At 44.8% G+C, this 28,000-nt stretch overlaps 1 protein-coding gene and 1 long non-coding RNA gene across 6 annotated transcripts in view; one reads left to right on the plus strand and one right to left on the minus strand.

The window, feature by feature from the left end:
- On the minus strand, positions 1-16,633 carry LOC130150149 (uncharacterized). The gene is made up of 4 exons (XR_008822133.1): positions 16,520-16,633; positions 6,021-6,163; positions 4,306-4,482; positions 1-1,235 (listed from the first exon to the last, which is right to left on the minus strand). It is a non-coding gene; the product is annotated as an uncharacterized LOC130150149 (long non-coding RNA).
- Positions 16,342-28,000, plus strand: part of PANX2 (pannexin 2) — a 24,637-nt gene continuing 12,978 nt past the window's right edge. For 2 of the 5 annotated variants that reach the window (XM_056340797.1, XM_056340801.1), the window contains exons 1-2: positions 16,342-16,929; positions 17,414-17,732. In XM_056340797.1, the coding sequence (XP_056196772.1) occupies positions 17,507-17,732 (226 nt within the window). In that variant the 5' untranslated portion in view covers positions 16,342-16,929; positions 17,414-17,506. Of the gene's footprint in view, positions 16,930-17,413; positions 17,733-24,454; positions 27,974-28,000 lie in introns of those variants that run through there. The other 3 variants (XM_056340800.1, XM_056340798.1, XM_056340799.1) reach the window with 3 other exon arrangements.

A 28,000-nucleotide genomic window follows, 5' to 3' on the forward strand; every position in this document is an offset into this window, starting at 1 on the left:
AAAGAAGTGCACTGTCTTTACATCTGTGTATTTGCATTCATTGGGGCTGAAAATATTTAAATTATGACCTTCAGTCAGGGGCTTACTGAATCTCTCCCCTTTTAACAGAATATTACAGATGTAATGCACATTTTTGAACAGCTGCCTATGTATTTAGTGGTGGATGTACGCAGTGTAATAATGCATTAACACCTGAGTGGTTCCATTAGCACAGACAGAATGAGACAGGTACCTCAGCGATTCTTCCACCTCACCAACATCTGCGTCAGCAGTGCCTGGGGAGGGACAGACCTCCCTCTCCCTAGCAAAGTAAGAAATTCCTGCACGCCCTCTGCAGTGCCTCACACTGATCAAATGTATTGCATTGAAAGAAGCTGCACAGCCTGATTTAACTCCCATTGCCAGCAGTTTCATGCCATGTATTTTAGGCTTTGTTAGGGTTACTCCTGCTTTCTATTGTGTGGTGCAGAGCAAGGTTTACACAGGCACCTTGTTTCTTTCTTCAGATAGTAGTCAGGTGTTCGGAGGTCTTATCAGGGTAACTGTTAAAGATTGGTTTTACTATGATATTCCTTTAATTTTTTCCAGTTTCATTTCTTTTACTGATTAAAGATGTGTGTGTATCTTACATGCAGGTAAGAAAAAAGATTGTGATCTAATATTACAAAGACTAATTTTCCTTTTGTGGCTTTAGGGTCATGATGAACAACTAATGCTCACAGATACTAATTGAATGTCCGAAGGGCAGCATCAGATTTTCTGTAGATATTACTTGTCTTGCTTGACTATTTTTTACTTTAGTTTTTCTTCTAATGTGAACATGTCATTATACTACTTTAATTCTGCTCCAGCAGAAGCCTTATTGAATAACCTAAGACCGTAAGTTTTTTCCATCAAATATGTGTTGCTGTTACTGTCATATATCTAGCAGCTTGTGAATCAGCATGGAAGTTACTCATATGCTGTAATTTTCTCTTATCAAAAATTTAACAGGTACCTGTTTAATATCTTACAAATGCCTTCAAAAAGTCTATTACATAAAGTAATTATGTCAGAGTTTATCAACCAAATTTGTGCTTTGCCCAGATGTATTTGATACAGTTTGCTTCAGATAGGAATTTCTGGGTTCCTGGTGTATCACCTGGTCTTCTCTTTGGCTTCTCAGCGAAATACATCCATTATTAGAAGCCACAGAGACATTGTGGCATTACGCAGAGCTGGAAAGCCTTCGGTTCCTGCCAGCAGCAAACATTACATGACCTGATGTTAGCAGGGTTAGGAGGAAGTCGCATCCATCCCACAGCCTTCCTGCAGGAGCAGTGTCTGCCCTCAGTTGTTGATGAGCATTAGTCATGATCCTGTACGCAGCATGTCCCCTACAATTGCTCCTCAGTGCGGACTGCATGGCCTGTAGTTCCCCATGTCATGGCACTCACCCAGTTTAATTATGAATAAAACGTTTTTTTCCAGACTAAACAGAACTTCTTCAGGTTTCAAGCAGTTGTTTAAGTTCAAAATTATTCAGATTATTTTTTAATGAACTCCTTAATAAACTCTCTGCAGATTAACTGGCTCCCTTAATTTGGTGGGGTTTTTTCACGACTGGTTATTTTTTAACAAGCTGTAGTAGATAATGATGGGATATAAAGTATCTCCCCCTTACTGCAATGTATTAATTTTATCTTCCTGCTACTTTCCAAATAAAATGTTAATTTAGTGTAACTCCATTTTCTGCATCATGACTGACAGCTTTACCCTCCCTGCCCACTATCTGATCTGTTCGGCTGTTAGTTTCATCTGTTCCAAGTTAGTATCAGGAACTTCGCCACTTGTCTGTATCACCACAAACAAAAGGGGTTTGATCAATAACTTAAGCTTCTGGCTTTAGGCACAGTCTAACTGCAGCAGTAGGGGCTTATGCCAAAATCAGTATTTTATAATACAAATTCAGCATAATGGGGATTATTAAACTATTGATATTCTCCGTTCAGATGTATGTAGCTCAGTACAGTCAAGTTAATATTGGGGACTTCCACATTATTACACCAAGATTGCAGCAGTGTCCAGCGAGAGCTCGGCCAGACTGGAGCCCGCTTGTGCTAAATGAGGTACAAATGCAGACATTTGCAAACGTGTGCAGTGGCTTAGCCTTACCAATGTGAATATTTGCACTTTTTGTAGTATGGCTGGCTGTGTAGGACTATAAAATTAAGAACATGTGTCAGGGTTTACAGACCCAGCGACACAACCAGCAACACCTGCAGGTTTGCCAAAACTAGCAGAGCAGCACATGAATTACAAATGTTTTGCCCAAGGCTACGTAAGTTAACATTCGTAGGGTTACAAGAAAAACCTGTTCTGTTGATAGATGAGAATCCAGCTCTTCAGAGGATGTGTTGCGTGTAATCTTAGCCTAATAGCTCTTAGAAAGCAAAATGTTTGCAGCAGCTATACGGCACTTACACCACAGTAGCTCTCAAAGGCATATTTTCTTTCTAGGTTTGGGCATCCTTCCAGATACAACAGAGATGCGAAATGCTACCTATGTAACAAAAGGTTATAGAATAGATTTAGCTTGGAAGGGACCCCTGGAGGTCATCTAGTCCAGCTGCCCTGCTCTGAGCCCAGCCAGCAGGGTCAGGTTGCTCAGGACCGTGTACAGTTGGGTTTTTAATAGCTCCAAGGATGGAGAGTCCACAGCTTCGCTGGGCAACCTCTTTCAGTGTTTGGCTATCATTGCAGTATTTTTTTTTTTCTTACACCTAGTTAGAATTTCTATTGTTCAAACTTGTGTCCTTGCCTTCTCATAGGAAGGTGAAGACAAAAATGTTTTTTCGATAGTCTTCTGAAACAGGACAAATAAAATAAAGCCAAATTAAAAAAAAAAAATTGTCTAAACTGAAACAATCAGAAATTCCTTACAACTTACCTGGGAGGTTCTGTTTGCAAGTTTGTCCTTTACTGGAGGACTGATAATTACTATCTATGTCTGGAACAAGACAGAGTTAGTATTACTTCAAACCTTCATCAGCTTAGTTTGCCTTATGATAATTTTAGGCATCAAATTTGCTTACACACCATTTTAACATTAAGTCAATAGAACTACTCAGGGGATGTGAATTACTGAAAGTTTATTTATTTTTCAGGTTTCAAACTGTCGTTTTACTTAGTTCAGGGGCACGATAGGCAAGGATACTCCAGACAGATAGCCCTAAAATCTAGATAACATAGCCGCAGACAGCAAAAATGACAGTCACACTAATGACCCTGCATGGCACTGCCCAGCACTCCAGATTCCTGGGGAACTAGTTCCCGTTTCTCCTCAGCCCAGGCAAGTTTCTTGCCTTTGTCCCACGCTGTATGTGAGCTACTAAGCCCTGTGAAGAACCAGGACAAGGCTACTGGATGAACTAGAAGTCCACTGACGTTTACTTCTAAGTATCGGGCAGCTTGCAGCGATGGTTCGGAGCCGACTGCTGGGCGTCCTGAGAAAAGACTATTGGGCATGCACAGACCAGATCTGCAACTGGGGACACCGTGAGTGTGCAGGTGCAAACGCTGTGCTGCAGCAGGCAGCCTGCATAGCAAACCTGACTTACTCAGGACATACGGGACTGAGCAGGCGATAGGTGCAGCGTGCACATAGAAGCTGTGAGGAGTCTCACCTCTGCCAGACTTCATGCGCTTCTGTCGGGGAAATCACAGAAACACTGCAGTCCTGCTGCAGGGTGCAGTGCAGATGCTGCCTGCTGCTGCTGGATTCAAGCTGGTTCTGATCGGCAAGACCGTGCTTTCACTGTGCTACGGAAGGCAGTATCTGTGGCACCAATACTGGTCATTGCTGTTGAGCATTGACTCTATTTCTCGTATATATTTGTATTATAACGTTTTTGAGAAATGCTGCAAGAATCTTTCTTTTCTCGGCTCTTTACTTCAGTCACTTCTAAATTGCTGGGCTGAAGCCAAGCCAAAATATTCATGTATAAGCTATAGTCAAAGCGCATTCAAACGGGAAAAGATCATTATGAGTTCCTGAGTAGTAAATCCTGAGATTATTTTCTATTTTAACTCATTCTTCATTGCTACATTATTATTAAAAACAGCTTTATTATTAACTAGGAAAAGCACTGGTCTTACTAGGAATTTTCATCCAATCTTGTTGTTCCAGAAATAAATCTTTTGACATCCTTGAGAATATATGCCCACATCTGGAAATAAATGCCAGGAAATCTCCATTTGTACATGCCCACTTGCAAACATTTGACAGCAAGAGCCGCTGAAGATTGTATTCTGGTTCTGCATTACCTTTTCTGTGAGATTTTCTTCTAACAATGAAGAATGTCACCAGCTGAAATCTTCTAGACACTAAGTCCTTCCCAGATCTGGTTTGGTTTACACTGGAACATCTCTTGAGGATGGGCTGATGCCCAAGTTCATACACAGCAGCATCTGCCAAAAGATGTGACAAAGGCTGCCTGACCCCTGTAAGTCGGTATAGAAAAAATAATTGACCTTACAAGGCAGGTATGTGTTAGGAAGTATCCACACATACAGACGTCAGGCTTGAGATGGGTAAAGTCCCTTCGCTCCCACGCACGCTGTCTTGCCTAACAGGCTCCGATCAATGGCTGTCGGTGCTCATGCTGTGCCTAACGGCTTTATGACAGTCGGTAGGGGCAAATCCACCCTCTCCATGGGAATGCAGATCTATCTGTTCCCAGGAGGACACTTCCCTGTTGTGCATTGTGAGACTTGTTTTTTCTTAGTAGGCTCAAGGGCAGAAACTGTGTTAGTCTGCCAAGGCATATGGCTTTGCAGGGCGTGCACGCTGTTTGGTTCTGTGTTTACTAGCAGTTGTGGTTTGGGATGCTAGATCAGAGAGACAGTTCATCATTATGTGAAGGCCTTGCGTATGGAGACTGAACACAGAGCATATGATAAATCTGGCACAGAAGATGAATGGTGCGTTGTAATCCATCAGCACTTAAGGAGCAGCAGAACAAGGCACAGCATGGTAGGTGGGATTGCACTGCCTTGCTGACACGGGATGACCAGTAATGGCTCCACAATGTCTGGAGGATGTCGTGGCTGTAAGGGAGGTACTCCAGTCTTTCAGGGCCATGGTACAAGACTGAAGAAATCCATTCAAGTACTGAAACAGACTCAGCAATTTTACTTGCAGTCCAGTACATTTAGAAGAATCAGGGTAAGGTTGGCCTGTGCATGTGCCACAAAACCAAAATGGCACAAAATCACCTGGATGTCAAGATTGCACAGTCTGTAACTGGAAAACTAGAGGTGGATATTTTTTTGTGGAGCAGAGCCCACATACTGATAGATCCCTTGACCAAACAATGTGCCCTCATAAGAACTATAGACTTACAGTTAAAGCAGGCGCTGGAAATTAGAGATGCCATATGTGTTCAAATTCATTCCACGCCTGACAATTCTAATGAGTAATTACTTGCTGCAAATGCATGTGCTGTTTTGTGGATTGTGAACTGTTGTTAGACATGTTGTGCTGATACCTTACAGATTTTAAAGTGCTTCTTTTGCCTTTTGGGGGTTTTGGGTTTTTTGAGCGCTCCTGGGATAATGGCAGTATTAATCTTTACAGAGTACTTTGTGCCTAATTAATTGTAAGGAATTATGTAGCTGAGGGCTTTTATTTTCATTTACAGAATAAAATATCAGTTGAAGTGTAAATCTCTGCAATTGCTGGCTTGGGGACATGGGGATCCCTGTAACTGAACTGCGTAGGTTACTCACTGTTTTCATATACATTAATAATAATAATACGTTGGCACAGCTGCTGCTTCTCGTTTCCTTACAACTAAATGGACAACACCGAGTGTTAAAAACAAGCAATGGTCTGTATTAATTTTGCCAATGTATGCAAGAGGATTAAAATAGTTATGTAGTTAGAAAAGCTGATTGATAGTAACAGTTAATGGTCCTTATCAAAAAGACTGCAACCTGCATGAACAGAAACTGATGAAAAATGCAGGAGTTTCACTTACCTCCTTGTCTCTCCTCATTTCCTTTCCCTTTCACATCTTTACTTGGACATGTGATGCAGGACCGGCTAGAGACTACATGGATGAGAACTGTTTCTCCCCTTTCAATTGCTTGAGCTGTCCGACTCCATGGAATCATTCTCACTCTGCAGTAGCAAAAATGAAAAGGACAGATTAACTCCCTGTTAAGCATCTGCGAAGGAATCTTTGCAGTGAATGGCACATGCCTCTCTCCAGAACAAGACACAGAGGTCTGACCCACGCTGCAGGGAGAGAGGAGCTGTGTACTCATAACACTGTACGGGATCACAGACCTACAAGAAAACATGCTGGAAGTTGCTTAGGGTAGTTGTGAGCCAGTGTTGCTGTCCCTCACCTCGACACTCCTCCTTATTACAACAAACCTTTCCAAGTTCTCTGCTGCGTTCCTTCTGCATTTCTCTACCTCCTGGAACATGGCTTCTTCTTTTGCCTCTGTGCCAGTACCTTCCACAGCTCTCTTCCTGAAGTCCTTTCAGGGTAGCAGCAGTATGCCCAGCTTTCTGGCAGCACAGTTTATCTTGCAGATCTCAGAGCTCCATGCAGAACCCACTCAGCTAGAATTCCTTAACAAACATGCAAGAGAAGGAATCCCTCCAATACTACTTCTGTATGTCAAGATGTAAGGTTAAAACCATCCTTCCTTTTGATATACTATTTATTTGAAGGCTGATGCATAGAAACAGCAAGACAATTTAGCATAACTGAACGCTCTGAGCAACTGTAAAATTACAACATTAGTATTTTCATTTATTTTTCATTAAAGAAATTTCTAACATCCTGTAGCAGATGAGACAATGTGGTATCCTAGGGGTTAGAGCATTTCCCTGGGAAGTGAAAAATCTGAGCTTTAAGCTTTCTTCAGCCTAAAGGATTTGAATCTGTACTTGTCAATAAAATGCCTAATCATGCTGCAAAATCAGTGACAGCACTGGTGTACTCCATCCATCCTGCTGAAGCAGACCCAACGTGCAGCAGAGAGTCCAAGATTAATGGGACCAGGAAGAGAGGACAAGCAATAGGGGACCGGTGCATAGCACAGCGAGATAAGGACTCCCAGCAGTTTGGGTCCTGGGGAGTTTTGTTCTTTGCTTCATTTTTGTATTTGTGTATTTTGGCTTGTGATGCTCAGGCAAGCAGGACTAGCAGCAGAAATCAGGGTTCTTACCCCTTCACTTAGGGCTTACTAATAAAAAAAAAAAAACAAACCACACAAAACAAAAAAAAAAACCAACCAAAACACATCATCATCTCACCTGTACTTCCGTGTTTATTTGCATTAAAAGTTTAGTGCAACTTTAAATGTTTCTGGCTACACTGAACTGGAATTATGACGGCCTTCCATGTGATACTTAATACCACCGCCTGGCAGGATGAAGCCTTTACTTCGCAAGCTTCAGATTGGAATTTGAAAGAATGTTGCTGATTGCAATCTGTACTGAGCAAAGCAGTTAAGCATGTGCTTTGCTTTCTTTTGTCAGAATTTGAAATTTTGAAGCAAGAGACTAAAACAAGAAACAAGCTGTCTTCTGACAAGGGAAGGATACAAGTATAAAGACACCCTCAACTCAGTACTGTCATGGTTTAACCCCAGCCCGTAAGTAAGCACCGAGCAGCCACTCGCTCACCCCCCACCCACCCCCCACGGTGGGACGGGGGAGAGAATCACAAAAGTAAAAGTGAGAAAACTCATGGATTGAGATGAAGACAGTTTAATAGGTAAAGCAAAAGCTGCACGCACAAGCAAAGCAAAACAAGGGATTCATTCACCACTCCCCGTGGGCAGGCAGGTGCTCAGCCATCCCCAGGACAGCAGGGCTCCGTCACACGTAACGGTGACCTGGGAAGACAAATGCCATCGCTCTGAATGGCCTCCCCCTTCCTTCTTCCCCCGGCTTTATATGCTGAGCATGATGCCCCATGGTCTGGCATATCCCTTTGGTCAGCTGGGGCCAGCTGTGCCAGCTGTGTCCCCTGCCAGCTCCTGGTGGGGTGGGGTGAGAGGCAGAAAGGGCCTTGGCTCTGTGCAAGCGCTGCTCGGCGGTAACGAAAACATCCCTGCGTTATCGACACTGCTTCCAGCGCAAATCCAAAGCACAGCCCCAGCCTAGCTACTATGAAGAAAATCAACTCTACCCCAGCCAAACCCAGCACAAATACACCATACATTTACATCTTTAGTCTCCTCTGAAGTAATACAAACTGCCAAAATTAAATTCAGATAAATGTTTGAGATGCTGTTTTCTCTGTTTTTTCCCTTGGTGTTAGTTTCTGTACTTTGGTGGGCTTTTGTGTGAACGCCTGTTCAATCTCACACTGGCAATTTCAGCTCCAGGTCCCATGCACCATCATGCCCAACCTTTCCAATACCACATGCATTCCCTGCCAGGAGCAATCTCTATGCAGCTGCAGTCTCTGGTACTGAAGCATTTCAGCACCATGTCTCACTGTCACCAGCTGCAGTACTGAGCCCCCCAAAACATCCACATTTGAACTCTGTGCAGCCTTTTGGCTTGCACCACTGTAAGCTGTCTCAACTCCACAAGGATCAGCGTCATAATGACGTTAGAATAAAAGTACTAGGTCAATGCTGGAAAAGTCCCACATCACAGGACACAAAAGTACTCCCTGTTTCATTTTCTTGGTTGTTGTGCATAACTAGTTTGGAAGTCTTCAGGAAATGAAATGGGTTTAGCTTTTTGCATATAAAATAGCTTTAAAAATAATGATCATTGTATATTATGTGTCTGACTTCTCCTTTAGAATGGAGACCTAAGATGTAACTGATAAACAGTTACGATATTTACTGATTAATCAACACACTTGTAAGAGACTAATAATACCTTAACTGGCCAAGGAGCAAATGTCTAATATTAGCAGTAGTCATTCACAGCCACATCACTACAAACACAATTCTGAGTTACAATTATATTGTCTGTTACTAGTAGAAGTAATTCATAATTGTATTACTATGAAGAAATATCACATGCAAGCTCTACCACGTTACAATTCTATTGCCTTCCCTTCTCCACTTCGTATGAGGGCACAAGCCTATTCCTTGTCAACCCACCTTTGCACACCAAGTCTTTTGGACGCAGACCTGATGAGAGTCCAGCGGGTTGTCCCAAGGCTGTTGTCCAGCACCCTGATGGGCTTGGGGCCACAGGTCATCTTTACCACCGGAGGTGTCCACAATTCTGTGACCCAAATATCATACCCTTCTGCCTTCTCCACTGGATTATTCCTAATGCCTATTATTTTAATTATTTCCTGGGGGGTGTGTGGTGTGTCCTATTAAATTATTTTAATTCCTAGTGTTTATTTTCCTAAGCCCACCTTTTCACCAACCCTGCATGTCCCTTTCTCTGCCTAGACTTCTCCCAGACAAATGGGACCCATTTAATGACCTGCTCCTAATTATTTTTTCCTCATTGGTCCCAAGTCTGCTACATCCACCCCCAAATTTGATGTTTCTAACACTATCTAGGCAGTTTTCATACAATATGGTGTTACTCATACTGTTATCTAGATAGTTCCAAGACTGCTTTCAGACCCTTTTGCTCAAGCTGGTTACATTTAATCTATACTATATGCTTTTTGGACAGAATTATGTGACCTTACTTTAGCCTTGACTTCCCTATGAACTCTGTTTAAGCCAAGCAGTTTCTTATTTTTCAAAGAGACAGCTTGCATACCATAGCAACAGAATAACCCATTTTGTGCTCACAGTCTTTGCCCTTGAGCAGTTTCGGTCGCCCTTCTAGTTCCCATGGCCACGTTAGCTGTTTTCTAAGCCCAGTGTTTGAGCAGGGGCTCTTACTCACAGTATGGCCCCGCACATGCCAGTGCTTCCACCCCAGCGCATCCCTGCTCATGGCAAGCAGAGGGTGCATGAGTCGCTAAGAGAATGTCTTGCTCACTATGGGCCTTTCTTAGCACAAGACGATACAAGGAGGAAAGGACATAAAGAAGGAGGCAGAAAGTCTCCTGCATCCTGCGCTGCTGACACGGTGGCAGATGACGGCAGTGGGAAAGAGCCCAGGCCACATCAGGTCTTCCTGCAGCAATCCTTTCCTTCCTCTGCCCGGCAGGGAGAAGCTGAAGTAGAAGCAGAAGGGAGAGCGAGCAGCCAGCCTGGCCAGCACCCTGCTGCCACAGGCCAGGCCTGCAGGGTCAGCACCACCTCAGCCACCGGCACAAGCCTCTTTTGCTTGAACACGTAACCAATACTCGGTAGACAGGAAAGGGACCTGGAATCAGTACCCCTTCTCCAATCATTTTAATGAGGCCGGTTGTATAATCTCTTCATACCTTCTCACTTCATCTGAACAAAAGGGAGCAAAATTTGCTTTTGATCACTCACTTCTGCTTGAGAAATAACATACAGCACAGTGAGCTGAAACTTTTTAAGTTCTACTTGAACTGCAGGACTGGGAGGACTAGGGAGATAAAAAAGAGGAGGCCTAAGGAAAACACTGGACGGATACTTGTTGAAGATGGTCATTGACTGATAGTGATGAAGAAAAAGTGGAGGTATTCAGTGCTGGTTTTGCCTCAGTCTTTAATAATACTGATAGACCTTGGGTTGCCAGGTCTCCTGAGTCAGAGGACCACAAGTGCAGGAACAGTGACCTTCTGTTTGTGGACACTGAAATTGTAAGGGGCCAGCTGTGTCAGCTGAATGTTGACAAGTCCACGAGGCCTGATGGGATTCATCCCAGAGTTCTGAAGCAGTTGGAGGCTGTTATGGCAAGATCTCAATCATCTGCTAAAGGTCTTGGGTGTCTGGGGACGTCCCTGCTGACTGGAAATTAGCCAGTGGTATTCCAGTCTACACACAGGGCATGAGGAAAGACCCAGGGAACTACAGACCTGTTAGTCTAACCTCAGTTCCTGGAGAAGATTATACTGGGTACTGTTGAAAGGCATTTAAAGAATATTGCACTCACCGGGCACAGTCAATAAGGGTTCACAGAGGGAAAGTCCTCTTTAACTCATTTGATACCCTTCTATCACAAGGTCACTCACCTAGTGGATGAAAGGAAGGCAGATGGATGTAGTTTTCTGGATTTTAGTAAGGGGTTGATACTATCCCTTACAGCATCGTTCTGGACAAGTTGTCCAGCTGTCGGATGAGCGGGTTCATGGTGCACTGGGCGGAGAACTGGCTGAAGGGCAAGGCTCCAAGGGTTGTAGTGAATGGGGCTACATCTGGCTGGTGACCGGTCATCAACCGTGTTCCTCAGAGTTCAATTCTAGGGCCACTTCTGTACCATACATTTGTCAATGATCTGGATGCAGGAGTTGAATACACCATTAGCAGGTTTGCTGGTGATACCAAACTGGGAGGTACTGTGGGACCTGTGGGACAGGAGGTCTTGTGGAGGGATTTAGATAGGTTGGAGCATTGGGCTATGATTAATGGGATGAAATCTAACGAGTTGAAATGCCATATTCTGCACCTAGGATGGAGTAACACCAGGCACAAGTATAAACTGGGAGAGGAGCAGCTAGAGAGCAGCCCTGCAGAAAGGGAGATGGGGTGCTGGTTGACAGCAAGCTCAACATGAGTCAGCAGTGTGTCCTGGCAGCCAAGAGGGCAAACTGCATCCTGGGGTGCATCAAACACAGCAGAACCAGCTCGTCAAAAGAGGTGATTATCCCGTTGTATTCATCATTGGTGCAGCCTCACCTGGAGTACTATGTGCAGTTCTGGGCCCCACAATTTAAGGAGGATGTGAAGGTCCTTGAACGGGTCCAGAGGGAGGCAACAAAGCTGGTGAAAAGGCTGGAAGGAATGCCCTCTGAGGAGCAGCTAAGGACTTTGGGTTGGCTAGTTTGGAGAAAAGGAGGCTGAGGGGCAACCTCCTTGCTCTCTGCAGTTTTCTGAGGAGAGGAAGCGAGGAGGGAGGTGCTGACCTCTGCTCCCCGGTATCCAGCGACAGGATGTGAGGGACAGCTCAAAGCTGCACCAAGGGGAGGCTTAGGCTGGACATTGGGAAGCATTTCTTTACCGAGAGGGTGGTCAAACACTGGAACAGGCTTCCTAGAGAGGTGGTCGCTGCCCCGTGCCTGTCAGTGCTTAAGAGGCATTTGGACAATGTCCTTAATAACATGCTTTAACTTTTGGTCAGCCCTGATTTGGCTTAGGCAGTTGGACTAGGTGATTGCTGAAACTGGAACAGTCTAGTCTATTCTAAACAAACCCAGAAGAGATCCACTAGCAAAGAGACATGCATTGCTGCAAAAAATATTTCATCAATGTCAGTAATAGTATCACATCTTACTATTAAGAGTCACTTTTTCTTAACAAGGAGCACAGACCCTCCTCTTACTGCCAAAGCTTCGTCTCGGTGCCAGCAGCCACAGCCAGGCTGCATTGCCAGTTGCCGCTTTTCACTCTCATCTGGCATCTCGCTTCACTTTACTGCCAAAACCCTCACCTTAGTGCTAAGACCCACTGTCACAGCTCACTGCCATCTGCCAGTTCCCATTGCCAACCCTACAGAGTCTCATCTCGCTGGGTGCATCTGCAAAGGCATGCCTGCTCTCACCAAAGGCATGACTGCCGCTCACGCAGGCAGACAGCAGTACCTGCAGAGCTGTATCAGCACTAACGGCACACCTAGCCTAGGCAAGAGCATCCATGCAACCATGGCAGTAGCTGGTCTGCGTGAGGGCCACGCTGTCCCCACGCCACTGCTCCATGAGTGATGCAATTCTCAAGGTGGGCTGATGGGATAAAGGCTATATGGATTAGAGTCACAGCCTTGGCTGTGACCCCATAGCTCCTTCCCAGTCATTATCCCAGATGTTATCAGGGAAGCCGCATCCTTTCCATAAAGACATCCAGGGGCACTACATGAAAGATTCATGGTAGCCTGACAGATGTTAAAATCACCAGGTCAAAAGGCAGCAGTTCCCAGGTGACTAGGAACTGACAAGGAAAAGGACAGCATGTAGTTGCCCTTGGGGAAATGGCTAAGCTGGGACAAGCTGTAATGCAAGAGACAGTGAGTGGGATTCATGTGTAAACTCTGGACACCTACAATGGGAAATGATTCATCCCATTTTGAAGAGGACATCTGCACTGAGTCACAAGAACTACACCATTACATCTAGTTATTTCTCCTCCTACATGATTCAGGAATAGTGCTCTGCATATCTAGCTCAGATGCCTTCACATTTGAATAGATAAATCTCACCCTGCATCTAGAGGTAGTGTACCCTCTGCTTAGAAGGCAAATTCTAGATGCTATAGGTCTCGTTGTCAAAATTTGCAGTCTCTCACTTTTACTCATTTGCTTTTAAATTTCTGAACTTTCAGAACTTCAGAAAACAAGATTTTAAAAAGCCGTTCACTCTACCTTCAAGAATCAATATATGCTATAACACCAAATGATTTATTCAAGCTGTCTAAAAATAATACTCCTTTTTTGATCTTTTGTTAGAATTAATTAGAATTCATTCACACGACTTTCCACTTTGATCTGTAAATCAATTTCTGACCCTACCAGGAGTTTGTGAAATATTTATTAGCACAGGATTATTATCACAGCCTGATTATTTTCTAGATTATCCAGCAGCATACATGCCAGCATGTTATTGCTGAGAAACTTGGCTATGTTATTTGTCTGTCAATTATGACAGTAATTTTCCTTATCCCAGTCTCTGCCCTACTACAGGTTTCTGTTTACTCATGTTTTGGTCTGACAGTACTCTTCCATCTTGACTGTCTCTTTGGCTTGCTATACAGACATAATCTTGCCAAGCAAGATTACAAAATCAATATGATTACATCAAATAATGGTATTATAATGAATCAAGCTTCAAAAGAGAAATTTAAATTACTCATGGATGTCATATTTATTTTAACAACAGAGTGTCTGATTTATGGTTATTTTTCTGTGCCAGTAGGACTCTTTGCATATTAAATGTGGAACTAGATATAATATAGAGGGAATATACAATTGTTGTCTACAAAAGTGCATGTGTCATGGAAAAGATGGATATGGATTGGTCCAAATACCTTCCCATAACTAAGGCACATCAAATTAAATTATGTTTGAAACAAACCGAACAAGGTGGGTTTGACACAATAGGTTGTAAGCTTGTGGAAGTCCTTAATAAAAGAGGCTTTGGATGCCAGAATTTTGCACAGTCCCAAGAGGAGGCCAGAAAAAAATACTCTGAGAAGAGACATTTTTGGGGTTTTTACACCATCACAAGCTCAGGAAATTCCCCGAACAAAGCTGGAAGCTGGGGCAGTGTTAGGGAAAAGGCATCAGTACAGGTTGCCTCATTTTTACGCTTCCTTGATTGTCCAGTTAGAGCCACACTTGGAGATATAAGGGACTGGACAGACCTGGGATGGCTGCTGCTACGTTCTTAAAGTTTGTAGATGTTTACACTGAGCTTCCTCAGAAATGGTTACTAGAGGATGGCATTATTTCCTCATGGGAAAACATGAGGAAGCATCTAGAGCCAGCAACTAGATAGCAGACAAGTGGTAAGGACTTAGGCAGGGGAAGATAGGAGGAGAAATACCACAGAAATCCTCTGAAAACAAAAAGCAAGCAGCTAGTTTTGAATTGAGCAATTGGACAGGCAAAAGAGAGGATTCAAAAAGGAGATGACAAAGTGCGGATCAGGAAAATGGCCTTTCAGCAGCATTCTCAATGAGGAGGACAAGACTGTCAACAGCAGATAAAAGCATGGTGAAACAATTACAAAACTGAAAGTCTGAGCAAAAGTTTTTTTAGCAGATTAGCTGTACTGCCTCAGGCTGTCAGTCCACCTTGCTCAGTATCATTCCTCTGGCAGCAGCAATGACAACTGCGGAAGGAATGTTGTTGGAACGGAAAGCCTCTATATTAGGAGACGACAAAATACAGCTATGGCAAGAGAATTTGGTGCATCCATCCCTCACCATAGGTAGGAAGGATTGTTGAGGCTTGAGGCCTGACCCAGCAACTGTCCCCAACCTCTCCTCACATGTGGGAATGACACAGGCATTCCCATTCCATTCCCAAATTCACTGCACCAAGCTCCTCGCTGCTCTGTGTCCTACCTTGCCCTGCCTGCTCTCCTGCCTGGGATAAAGCTGGTTACCGGGAACTGTCTGCTGTGCTACATCACAAGTACCCACTGTACCTGAACAAGGGGGTGAGAAGATGGTCTCTCTTCTCCCTGTCATCTGCCCATAAGACAGATACTGCGTGTTGGCCCTTACAGAGGACCAACATAGCCACAGAGACTACAGAGGGTGAGGAGCAGGAAAAATGAAAGAAGTGATGGTGGCAGCTTCAAGTTTAAGCTCTCCTGCCTTCTCATCCTCAGCAGTCTTCAGGAGCATGTGGCACTGACAGCTTTGAGTCTGCTGCCTGGGATCCTTCATCAGGGCTGCTGCCATCAGGACATCCCTCTTGCCTTGCTCATTACATCCCCGCCTGGATGGAAGGACCCCTGCCAAGAAGTATTATTTAAACCTTGCACTCAATATTTAAACTTGAATAACAAGCAGGACCATCATATTGTTCACAGTGACTGGGGAAAGGGAGATTTACTCATGCTGTGTTGCAGATGACAACTGCAAATCTTTGAGAGAAATGTCAGTAGTATTTGTTTAAGTGCATCTCTGGTTTTCATCTAGAGTACTACTAAATATAAAACGCATAAACAACTTGAGGAGGAACCGTGACCTGAAGCTTTTGTCAGAGTGCCATAGCTGCTGGCTATGATGCAGCATGTATGTCCTCCTTTGATGCTGTGTGGTCCAGCTTTTGCCCAGAGAGTGCTCCACTCCCAGCCCATTCCAGAGATGGACAGCAAGGTCTGGTCACCTCTGTGAAGACACAGGCCTGAACCCCATTAGGCTGAGGCAAGCTGAAAGCTGTCCTTTGCATTCCTGGCAAGCTCTCTGCGCCTCGGGCTGTTTTATCAGGTGTGGCTGACCCCACAGAACTTTAAAAAACAGGCACCCGGACGGGTTTCTAAAGGGAGCACCTGCGTCCTGACGTGCCCGAGGCCCAAGACCTGCAGGGCACAGGCCGCCTGGGCGAGGGTGTCGCCGCCGCTCACCGCTACACCCCGCTCCTCACCAGCGCCCTGGGGCGGGAGGCGCCGCCGCAGCCGGGCCTGCGCTCCGCCGTGCGCGCTGCGGGGCGGCAGGAGGGGGAGCCCGCCCGGCGGCACCCGCTCCTCCGCCTCCGGGTCTCCGCTCCAGGGCCTCCCACCCTCCTCCTCCTCCCCCTCCCCCCGCCCGTCCCGGCGCCCCTCAGCGGGCACTAACGGCCACCAGCGGCCGCCGTCCCCGGGCCGGCCGCGCGCGCCCCGCGAGCCGCGCTGGCGCATGCGCGCTGCCGCCGCGCGGTGGCTCCTGCAGGGACGCGGCCGTCGCCGCCGCCCGGGGCCGCCGCCGCAACGTGTTGCACGGTGCAGCCTCGCATGTGTTGTGCGTGTACCGGCTGCCTGCGGCCGCCTCGGTGCGGCCGCTCCCAGCTCCGCAGGCTCCAGCTGTTCGCTTCAAAACCTTAAAGGACCTCTGCGTTTCCGCAGTTCATTCCGGTGCTGCTCTCGCCTCCTCCTCCCCACGGCTGCTGCAATCCCCTTCTTGAATTGCTCTGCACGTTACTGCTGCTTGGTGCAGGCGGGCACTTCCATGCAAGCGCCAGCCACCCACTGCAATAACAAGCATCAACACATCGTTCGCCTCCCGCTCCAAATCCGGAGCGATTTTCTTACTTGCGGAGGTGCAGGGGCCTTTTTCCGGCAGGAAGGTCCAGTGTAAGTTTATTTGCGGCTTCCGCTGTTACTTACAAGTCATCGGTGCTGCTCACCATCCCCTGGGAACCGAGGGAACCGAAGTTGCCAGGTAAATGCCCTCTTCCTTGTCTGCAGCACTTTGAGGCAGCTCCAATCTGTCTTGTTGCATGGCTGCTTCACCGCTATCTGTACAGCATGAATTGCAGAGCGGAGGCAGCGTTTAATTGCATAGCTGTCGCCGGGCAGCTCGCGCCGTTGCCCGCCTCTCGTGACATTTCTCCGCCGGGCCCTGGGGAGAGGGAGGCTGCCTCGTACCGCGCAGCTACCGCTGCACTGCTGCTGGGGTGGCGGCTGCCCCGCCGCGCCGTTATCCCGGCCCGCTCGCACCGCTGCCCCCGGCGCTGCGGGGGGCGGGCGGGGGAGAGCCCCCGCGGGGCTGTCGGCGGGGGCGCCGCGCTCCGGGCCCGGCGGGAGGCCGGGGGTAGCGGCAGGCCCGGCGGGGGCAGGGTCCCGCCGGCCCTAACATGGTGCCGCTGCGGCAGAGGAGCGCGGCCGCGGCCCCGCCGTTACCGCTGTCGGTGTTGTCCCCGCAGGCCGCGCGGGCGCCGCCCGCAGCCAGCCCGCCGCAGCGCGCCGCCCGTCCCCGGGGAGGCCCGGCGGCGTGAGGCCGCCCGCCGCCGCCGCTTATGCAACACATCATCGATAACCACCCCGACATGGCCACCGCGCTGCTGGCGGGCGAGAAGCTGAAGGAGCTCATCCTGCCGGGCCAGCAGGATGACAAGGCGGGCGCGCTGGCGGCTCTGCTCCTCCAGCTGAAGCTGGAGCTGCCCTTCGACCGCGTGGTCACCATCGGCACCGTCCTCATCCCCATCCTCCTCGTCACCCTCGTCTTCACCAAGAACTTCGCCGGTAAGGGCGGCGGGGCGCCGGCAGCAGCGGGGCGGGCAGGGCTGTGCCCTAGTGGCAGCTGCGCGGGACCGCTGGTGCTGCGGGGGCGGCCTGGGCGGGCGGGGGCAGCAGCATCGCGGCGGCAGCCACTCCCTAACAGCTGCCACCAGGCTGAGGAGGCGGCCGATCCCTCGCCCTCGCGTCGTGGCAGGTGGGGGCAGCGGTGGCGGCCGGTCCCTGAGGGCCACTGGCGCTGAGGGGGCAGCGGTGGTGGCCGGTCCCTGAGGGCCACTGGTGCTGAGGGGGCAGCAGTGGCGGCAGATCCCTGAAGGGCCACTGGCACTGAGGGGGCAGCTGCTGCCTCTCACCTCAGCGGGCGAGTGACACCTGCTCCCACGTTGGGGAAGGGACCCCAGCCACCCCACCTCGTCCCGGGTGGCTGACCTGCAGGCAGCAATGACGTGGGGAGGCACCTGCTGCCCTGTGGCAGCCAAGAGCTGGTGTGGGAGGCACAGGGTGCGGTGTTATGCCTCCCGAGGTGGATCCTGGACAGGCCCTGAGCTGGACCCTAGCTGACTTAAAGCGTTTGTCCTGACATTAGTTAAGGCGTCTAGAGCACGAGTGTTTTACTGGCGCCCTAGGCAGAGGCAGTGCTCTCAGGGAGACTGATGCAGGATATGGAGGCACACGCACACTGTGCTTTGCCATATTGTAATAGTGGAAATCATGGATGTTTGTATCTGTTAAGGGCCTGCGTCTTGCATATAGCCGGTAACAGTTTAAAAAGCCCACTTTAATTACCTGTCACCACCAATGTGGAGTCCTTCCCATCCAGGAAAGTCAAGTTTTAATGAGCCTTGGAAATTAATGACCCAATAAACTGTTACGACACCTTTTGGGCCATTAGCGGGTAGGTAAACATTGTTCTACTTTGTGAAGTATAGGCTTGATGAGTGTAGCTGCCAGTGCATGACTGCTTTTAAGGTACCCTGAAGCTCCATACTGAAGATCCATGTGAAAGCACTAGTGCTTTAACATACAGGACCAACCTGGCAGTCTGTAGCTTGTAAGTCTAGTGAGAACTGGCTGCGTTCAATCAGTCTAAACGTACCAGAATCAGGCTCTTGCTTTGCGCGCTGCTTTGGGATTGACTTCCAACACTTAATATCCTTAATACTTGTTTTCATTATGAGATAAAGTTGCATTACCTAGAAGAATAACTGCTTGCAAAGGTAGTCTTGAGATTTTTCTTAATTATAGTTAAAACTTTTTCAGTCTACCTCAGTTTTTAAATATATCATTATGTAGCTCAAGATCTTGAGCCACAGCCTCATTTTTTGGATGGTCATCTAGAGATGTCTCAGAAAGACCATATTTTCAGGCCATGCTGAGCTTGCCGAACATCTGAAAACAATCTTCATAGCAACTGAAAGGCAAGATTCAAGGTCACCTTTGGGGATCCTCGGTAGAATGCAGAGGTTTTGGGATCTCTTCCTCTGGTTTGTAGAGAAGTAAACTAGCAAAAGGCAATCCTACAGAAGCTCACAAGAGTGCATACTTACATATGTGCTTTCATACTGTTTGAGGTGTACAGGTTTGAACCTCAGTAGGCCTAAAGACTTGGGTGCAGTAAAGGTCATGCCCCCTCATGTGTGTTCCTTTACATAGTGTAAGTTTCCTAGAAGAAGCCCTTGGATGACTGTTTGTGGAGACAGCAGTAACTTGCTCCGTGCGATCAAGCCCTCCGAGACTGCAGATTGCAGAGGAGGTGCCAAGTCTAAAAGGCTCAGATTTATACAGTGGATATCCCCTCTGCAAGGCTAAACCGTGGTCCACACAAGTACATGAAAGATAGGGTATCTACTGAATTTGCTCGCATCTGCCTACATCGCTGCAATTGAGTTTATTTTGTGCTGTGGAAGACTATTCTCTAGGCTGACAATTGTGTTCCAGATTTGTTTTTCAGAAGTATTAAAAGCAATGTCACTTGTGTACACTTATGGACTGCGTATGCTTATTTGCCCCAGTAAGATCTAGAGCAATAGCCTATTGTGTCTTGCCTGGCCAAAGCTTGCAAGGCAACACAGAAAACACCCTTATGTCTTTGGAAAAACACGAGATAAGACTTTTTTTCTCATATGATGTCATGTGTTTGTTCAGATGGTCTGCAGTTAGAAACATAGTATGAGAAAAAGAAAAAAATTAAAGATACAAGAGAATGTAATAGAAACACTTAAGTGTCTGATGAAGCTAAATAGATTCTTTATTGTGGTGGAGTTGAGGAGTTCAGGGTTAGTGGATTCAGTTCTGCTTCCACAGAGTTCAAGAGCAAAACTTCTATTAATTTTAATGTGACCTGAATCAGATGTTACTCTGTTAACAAAATAGTATTTACCCAGACATCTTTACTAATTCAATCCTGTCCAGAGAGTGACCCTGGTAATAGCAATAGTCCAGCTGGATACAAGCTTACTACTGATACTGAAGTTTGTGTTACGTTTTCACCCATGCACTGGCACTGATTTTGGAAAAAATCTGACTTTGTTTGATGGCTTTGGATATGCTCCCTGTGTACAATTTAAATACTAGGTATGAAAAGTACAAACTTTGCTGATGAAATTGAGTAAGGTTCTTCTGCCCCTTAGTTGTGAATATCATAGTAGCTTCCCAACTTTGCTTTGGGCCCTTGTGTGCTTATCTAATACTTACCATTTTAGTGATATCCACTGCAAGCCATGGAAAGCTACTGTCATGCCACTAAACTTAGAACAACCCCCTTTTCTGGGATCTATACCATCTTATTAAATCAGTGTTGGTAAAGCTCTTGGAACAGTGGTGTGTGCACTTGAGACATAAAAGTGTAGTTACCAAAAAGCCGTGGTTTCTCACAAAACTTTTTGATGAGGATTGGAACATCTGCATGACAAGTGCATAAAGGAACTAAGAGTCTTTTATCTCTCTGATCTACCTTTGAGTTTATGTGCGTGGGATCAAGTGTAGCTTAAAGCATAGTCAACAGCAACTGTATGGTCTGTGCAACAAGTGTAGTGAGAGCTGCTTGGTCAAGCAGCATGGATGTCCTGCCCCGGGAGTGTGCAGAAGGCACCCCATCGTCACAGGAAGCTGGAGCATCCCAGGGTGGCACTAAGCCTTCTAGAGCCAGAGGCTGTGGTGAAGCACGTATGAAAGCAGAATTCAGCCTCAACACAGGACAAAGAAAGAGTGTGTTATTTATTTAAAAGGTGATCATTAACAACCTTAAAAATCATTATATCTGTAGTAAAATATATTGTATACTGTTGTTTACCTGTGAGTGAAGATAAGGTTATTAGCTATGTTTTAGTATCATGGGCAAAGGCAGTTAGGTTAATGCATTTGCTATTCATGAGAGTGATTTGTTTGTCCTCATATTGGAGTGTTCTGATCTTTACATCACTTTTCAGAAATTAAATGATAAATTACTGTTGCAGTAGCATCAAAGGCAAGACCTAATTGTTTAGCAGATACTATGCTGATTTGCTGAATTAATCACAATCCATCTGAACTTTATGTGTTACAAAAGGCTTTAAATTGAGTATAGGGCATTTCTTCTATTACATGGATCATAGAATCATAGAATGGTTTGGGTTGTAAGCCGTCTAGTCCAACATCCTTGCCATGGGCAGGGACACCTTCCACCAGATCAGGTAGCTCAAAGCCCCATCCAGCCTGGACTTGAACACCTCCAGGGACGGGGCAGCCACAACTTTTCTGGGCAACCAGTTCCGCTGTCTCACCATCCTCATCATAAAGAATTTCTTCCTCATGTCCAATCTAAAGCTACCTTCTTTCAGTTTAAAACTGTTGCCCCTTGTCCTGTCCCACAGGCCCTAGTAAAAAGTCTGTCTCCGTTCTTCTTATAAGACCCTTTAAGTATGGAAAGGCTGCTATAAGGTCTCCCCGGAGCCTTCTCTTCTCCACCCTGAACAACCCCAATTCTGTCAGCCTATCTTCATAGGTGAAGTGTTCCAGCCCTCTGATCATCTTCACGTCTTTCCTCTGGACTCGCTCCAACAGGTCCACGTCCTTCTTATGTTGGGGACCCCAGAGCGGAGCACAGTACTGCAGATGGGATATCACCAGAGCCAAGTAGAGGGGTAGAATCACCTCCCTCAACCAGCTCATCACACTCCTTGTTATGCAGTCCTGGATTCTTAGTGCCCTTACAGTCTGTCTCAACGTGAAAAAATGGGCTGTCATCCTTGGTTCACTTTTTTGCCCTGTAAATGAATCTGTAACATAGCCAACATTTATTGGGAGATAAAATTCTGTTTCCAAACTTCACTACTAGATGGCAGTGCATTTTGGGTGAAATTGAGCTCTCTGCGGAGGGAAGGCCTGGGGCATACACACCGCTAGGATGTGCTCGAGGGTTAAATTCGGGCTGCAAAAGGGTCAGTGAGAGTTTGACTACTGATTTCAGTGAAGACCGGACTTCACGTTGATCGCTGAAGTAAGATACAATTCTTGCACAGGTCCCTCTGCAAAGAAATGCATACAGCCTTTCTTTGCACTTCCTAAACTTTCTTTCATAAGAGAAAGGAAAGCCACTCAGCTAACCTCATACATCATAATTTCTGAGTCTCCAAATTCTCCCTTATTGTTTTTCAAGAAAACTAGTGTGATTCCAGAAAGGACACACCTAGAAAGTTAATTAAAATAAATCCATGTGCCATATTTATACTGGGCATAAGATCATCATCAAGTAGTTTAGGAGCAATAGTCAGCTACCCCACACGAAGAAAGCCCACATGAGCACCAACAAGAGAAGAATGATATTGTTTCCCTTTCTAAAACTCACCCACGGACAGACTTCATGTAAAACCAGGACATCGTGTATTTAGAGGCCAGTATATGTTGACCTTGAGAATGATAAGGAAAGTTTTGGAGGCATGTTTCTCTGACCCAGTGGGTGGATCAGGATTTAAGTTTTCTGGAGTCACAGGGTTCAGCCCTCGTGAAGGTGCGTACAGAAGGTAGCACAGGCTAAAGGAAACCTCCCCTGTAGCAATGTCTGTTGAGAATAACAGTGCTCACAGCTGGTAGTTCCAGGGGACCTTTTGCTCTGAGGCTGGGGGGTTTGGAAATTACTGCTTTAAAGACAGCAATTAGATTTTTTCTTCAAATACAAATACCAGTGTGTTTGAATTTCTGTCAGAACAATGACATGACCCCCGTCACACCCTATACATTCTTAGGTATCTGCTGGATATGCAGATATATATGCATATGTATATGCAGTGCTTTGCAAAGGTCCATGCTTAGATTTGGCTCCTTGGAGGTTTGATTTCCCATGCCTAAAGATCCAGGAGCCTGACTTTTCATTCCCTAGCAGCTTGAACAGTTAGTTATTCCTGTGCAGACTAGAAGTAAAATGCAGCTAACATGAATAGAGAGTTCAGATTTGGTAGTACTGCACTGCCCAGTGCCGGAATGGGTGACTATACCAGGCACTGGCTGGTGGAGAAGCAAATTGTAAGCCTGTGAGTACAGGTTGTCACTTTTGTCCTTCCATTTTAGCTGCAGTGGAGCCTGCTGGATTGTTCCTTTTCTCACAATAAAGGTTTTGGGTTTTTTTAATTTATTTATCTATTTATTTATTTTTAAAGAAAGTATTTGAAATGTTTCTTTGCTGAAGCAGACTAGTCTTAGGCTAGTATTTAGTGAAAAAAATGGTAAACCACCCAACTCTAATTGTTAGTAGGTCAGGCTCTAGTGCAGCTATAGTTCAACACAATGAACAACACTGTGTTGGTGTTCAGCAGTTGGTTTTAGTTACGATGTTTCAGTATCTCGGGTCAAGGCCTGGTAAGTCAGGGGAGATACGGATCTAGATAAAAAGGGATTACTCCTTTAATATACACCACGTTTCCATTTTCACTTTCTAAAATGCACAGAATGCAAAGTATTAGACCACAATATTAATTATCAGTTTGATGTTCCATGTGTTTTTCTATTATCCTCTGCTATCCCTGTTTTTACCATGGAACTAGTACATACAAACCACAGCTACAAGTAAGATGCTGCTGGGTCAGCAAGTACTGTATTCTGTCCTCTGTGACCAGCAACGATGCTACGAGCAGTGAGTGGTAGCCTTTTGTAGTGAAGCATCTCATGGTGTTCACTGAACTTCCAAGACACTGTTCTGCAATCCAGTTGATGAAGAGATACTTGGTTTTCATGATGTGCTGCTTTGTTTGTTTGTATTGTTTTATGTTTTCAGTAAGTGGTTTAAATATTCCAGTTCGGTGTTGTGCTGTGTTAAGAAACAAAACTATCAGTAATGTCTGTGGGAGTTCTCTGTGTAAGGGACCAGAGTGGTGGGCCCCAAAGGAGAATACATTGCTGTTTCTGTTATGTGTTATCTTCACCATACTGAAATATTTCGGTTTCCAAACTACAAAAGTTTTAGAACTGATGTGGTCAATTACAGGGATTGCCAAGTCATATCCCTCTTGTGTAGTGCCTTGTGCTTTCTATTCACAGTGAATTATTCTTGCCATTTTGCAATCATGTTTGCTTTTCCCTCAAAAGCTGTTAAATACCAGTACTTTAATAAAGTAAAGCAAAACAATCATCCAGTTGACTTCTGTACTTTAATCAAAAGCCAAGCTTTGGCATTGATTTTCTTGCTAGGTATATAAAACAGTGCCTACAAAATACCAAAAAGTTGCTCATAAATACTGTATTTCTATGTCTCTTAGCAGTTACGTAGCTCAGCCCTCTACCACCCTTCTCCTAGAAAATTCTCATGAGGAAGTAATGGAAGGAGACAGTAAGTTAAATGACTGAAGGGTCAGTTCAAGTTTTTCTGTTTTATTTTCTGATTTGTAATCATTTGCATAAGCAATGCTTACTTCACAGTGTAATACTGTATATGAGTGAGTTTAATGTCTTTTTATGCATTTCACCCTACAGTATATTTGAAATAGTATATGTTGAGGATTTCTGTATTATGAGATGGAGTTCTACTTTGTATTTGTGTTGCAAGTTGAGGGCAAGATATTTACATATGCTGTACTTATGTGACTTATCTGATGGATGGTTTTTGATCTTGTTTTCCACTTCAACTGCACTTAAAGCCACATACAGTAAGAAAGTGAAGATGACATTTTTTGAGGATTATTTTTTGTGCGAAAAGTACAGGGCCAGATTGTTTTATGTACATGATGACACCAGTGCAGAAATTGGTTCTGAGGTGGCATTAACAGTGAAAAGAGAATTTTCTAAGAAGTGTCTCAGTACCACTTGTGTTTAAGTGCTTTCTAATCACATATTTTTAAAAAGAACTGTAATAGTACAAGCAGCCACAGGCTGGCTGCAGTTAAGCTGCTGGCTGTTTGCACTGCTGATGGAATTTTTCCCAAAGGGTAAGGGCAGTTCACACACAAACGTGAGCTGTGCACAAGATATGCGAGCTGGCTTTCTATGAGTTTTGATCATTTAAAGATTTGCAGTTACACAGCTGAATGTTAAATAGAAAGGTATTCTTGAGGAAATGCTTGAGCCTCACACATGTAATCATTCCACTGCAGTTCCTAGTGGCTACAGATATTTTTCTGTCATGAATTCCATTTCTCAAACTTAATTGACACATATACATAATCTTTTTTTTGTATGCACTTTAATGACCCTGTTTGCACTATTAACCCCTTTATCTTCTCAAGTGTCATGTACGTGAAGGGGTCCAAAATGTGGATGAGCTTTAACTTAGTACATGCTTTCAGATAACTTCAACAATTTGAACAGATGGTCAGAAATATTTTTGTGTAAGAGGTACTTAATTAGTTTTCACCTTTGTCAAGAAGAAATCTTGTGAATACATAAGAATAAGGTAGAGACTCTTTTTCAAAGCTACCCTGAAGTATTTGAGGGGATTTTTTTGTCCCTAAATGAGATAGAAATTATGCGTCCATGATCAAGAAGAAATCTCAGCTTGTATTGTTTCTTAGAGCTGTACAACTCTTCAAGAAGAATCTGCATCATTACTGAGTTCCTTGGGTTCTGTCAGTGTTAAAAATGACTGCAGTGGGCATCTTCAGTAGGTATACACATTTAGTTACAAAAGCTAAATAATTTTTCAGTAGACTGGCATGATTCTTGTGGAGGTTTTATTCTAAGAAAAACACTGAAATCATTGCAGATATTTACATCACCAGAGATTTTGTCCCAGGTATGTATTATACTCTTCCATTTGAACTGGGAAATACAGCAGTTCATTATGATAGCGAGTTTTGGGGATTTGTTTGCTTTTCTTTACTGGCACCATGCCTGTCGTGCAGATTCTAAGGAGCAATGATGCAGCCAGGTGCAGAGACATGTGGTGTGGGTTTTGCATCTTAGAGCTCAGTGGCTATTTCTGGAGCATTTTAGTTAAATGCTGAAGTAAGTATTTCAGCATTTTGAGTTTGAGGTACCTTCTGTTCTGTGCCATCCATGACCTTTCAGGAGGGCAGAAGACCTCCACACTGGAACTGGCAGAGCCCCTGGGAGCCTTGGGACGCTGATTTTCCTGGCTCTGTTGTGACAGATCAAAATGGTTCTGTTACTTTAAAAACCCAATTTCTTTGAACATGGAGGAACCAGTTCTACAAAAAGCAGTAGACCGGCCATCTCTGCCTCCTAAACACTATGTTATTATAATAACATTATTACATAATGAGCAAACTATTGGCATTTTTTTTCCTTTTCAATGACATTTTTGGGGTGCTGTGTTTATGCCAAGAGGTACTTAATACAGGCAATCTTTTTCATTTCTAGTCATTAAATAACAATAATGTAATGGAACAAACCTACTGTTCCATATTGCTTCCTGTATTTGTATTTTGTACTTGACTCATGACTTAAGAAGCCACCCTCGTATATGTATCATCAGTTTCACTGGATTTTCGTAATTCATTTTACTTTGGCATTTGTATGTTTTCGCGGTTCACTTCAGGTGTTACTCTAGTCCACATTATCATACTGTCTGGGTGCTTTTGTAATTGCTTTGGGGATCCATCTCCAGAGGGGATTTTTTTGAATTGCCAAAAAATATTTTTTCTTCTTTGGAAAACATTAAAACACTTATTTTCACACATTACTTCTCCTGTACAGAAGATCTGTACATCACCAAATTCCACTCATCTTCTCATGTAAGCGCTAAATTTAGAAGTAAATATTATTCAGATCTCTTCTGTAGGACTGTGTGCATGGCTGAATTTCATTAATTATATTTTGATGAATGCATTCTTTTAAATTCAGATCTAACCTTCCCTTAAATCTTAACATAATACAAAGCAACATTATAATACAGAAACACACCTCTATGTACAATTACTGGCATCATCATTTCCTTCTTAGGTTATTTTCTGTGTTCTCACAGAGCTCTCCTGAGCACAGGAAGAAATGCTCCTAGTGATGTTCAACAGTACAGTCATTGTAAATAAGCTCTCTTTCCAATGATGTTACCATCATACCGCATGGCCATCACATGGCAGATGGTAGCTCATTATTGAGGAAACATTCCTCTAGAGTAGCAACCTAAGGGATTTCATTTAGGTGTTTCTGCACCTTCTGCATAACAGTTGCCATTTCTGGAATAACCTTCTCCAACAGACTTCAACATATCAACCAAGTAGGAGTAGGTATCTTTCTCTCCTGAATAACCTGGGCAGGTGTTACAAGTCTTTCAGCCTCAAATTGCTGGTAAGTGAACTTCAGCATGCCAGCTAATTTTAGAAGAGCTGATGTTAATTACATCCAAGGAATAAAGTTCTGTAAATGTATATATATACACTATATATATATACACTAGGAAAGTGCATTACTAATTTATTGATTCTGCAGATCCAAAATATATGCAGTTCAAGCAGCAGTCCTGCAAGGAAAAAACCATAAATTGTAAATATGGGGACACCTGCTGCTGCCCTTACATTGCCGTTACCCCTGTGGGTAACCCATTACCTATCAGTCATTGAAACTGCTTATCTACATCTCAGCCATTACGACTAATCCTTGTAGAGTATAGGCCAGTAAAATTTACTAGCAGCAGTGGTTTCCTATCTCATTTCTTTAGGGACTTTCTTTTCAAGATTTTTTTCTTAAACAGGACAAGTGGTTTCAGAGAGTGGGCAAAAAAGGCTATACCTTACCTTGTTAATCATGGAGAAGTTTGTACCTTAGGACGACTTCCTGGGCATGGAACCTATATTCAGATTTGGAAAGAATATTCCCTAAGAAAGGTAAAGGTATTGTCTTTTTGTTTTGAT

This window comes from Falco biarmicus, chromosome 5 (genome assembly GCF_023638135.1).
Source record: "Falco biarmicus isolate bFalBia1 chromosome 5, bFalBia1.pri, whole genome shotgun sequence".
Lineage (NCBI taxonomy): Eukaryota > Metazoa > Chordata > Aves > Falconiformes > Falconidae > Falco > Falco biarmicus.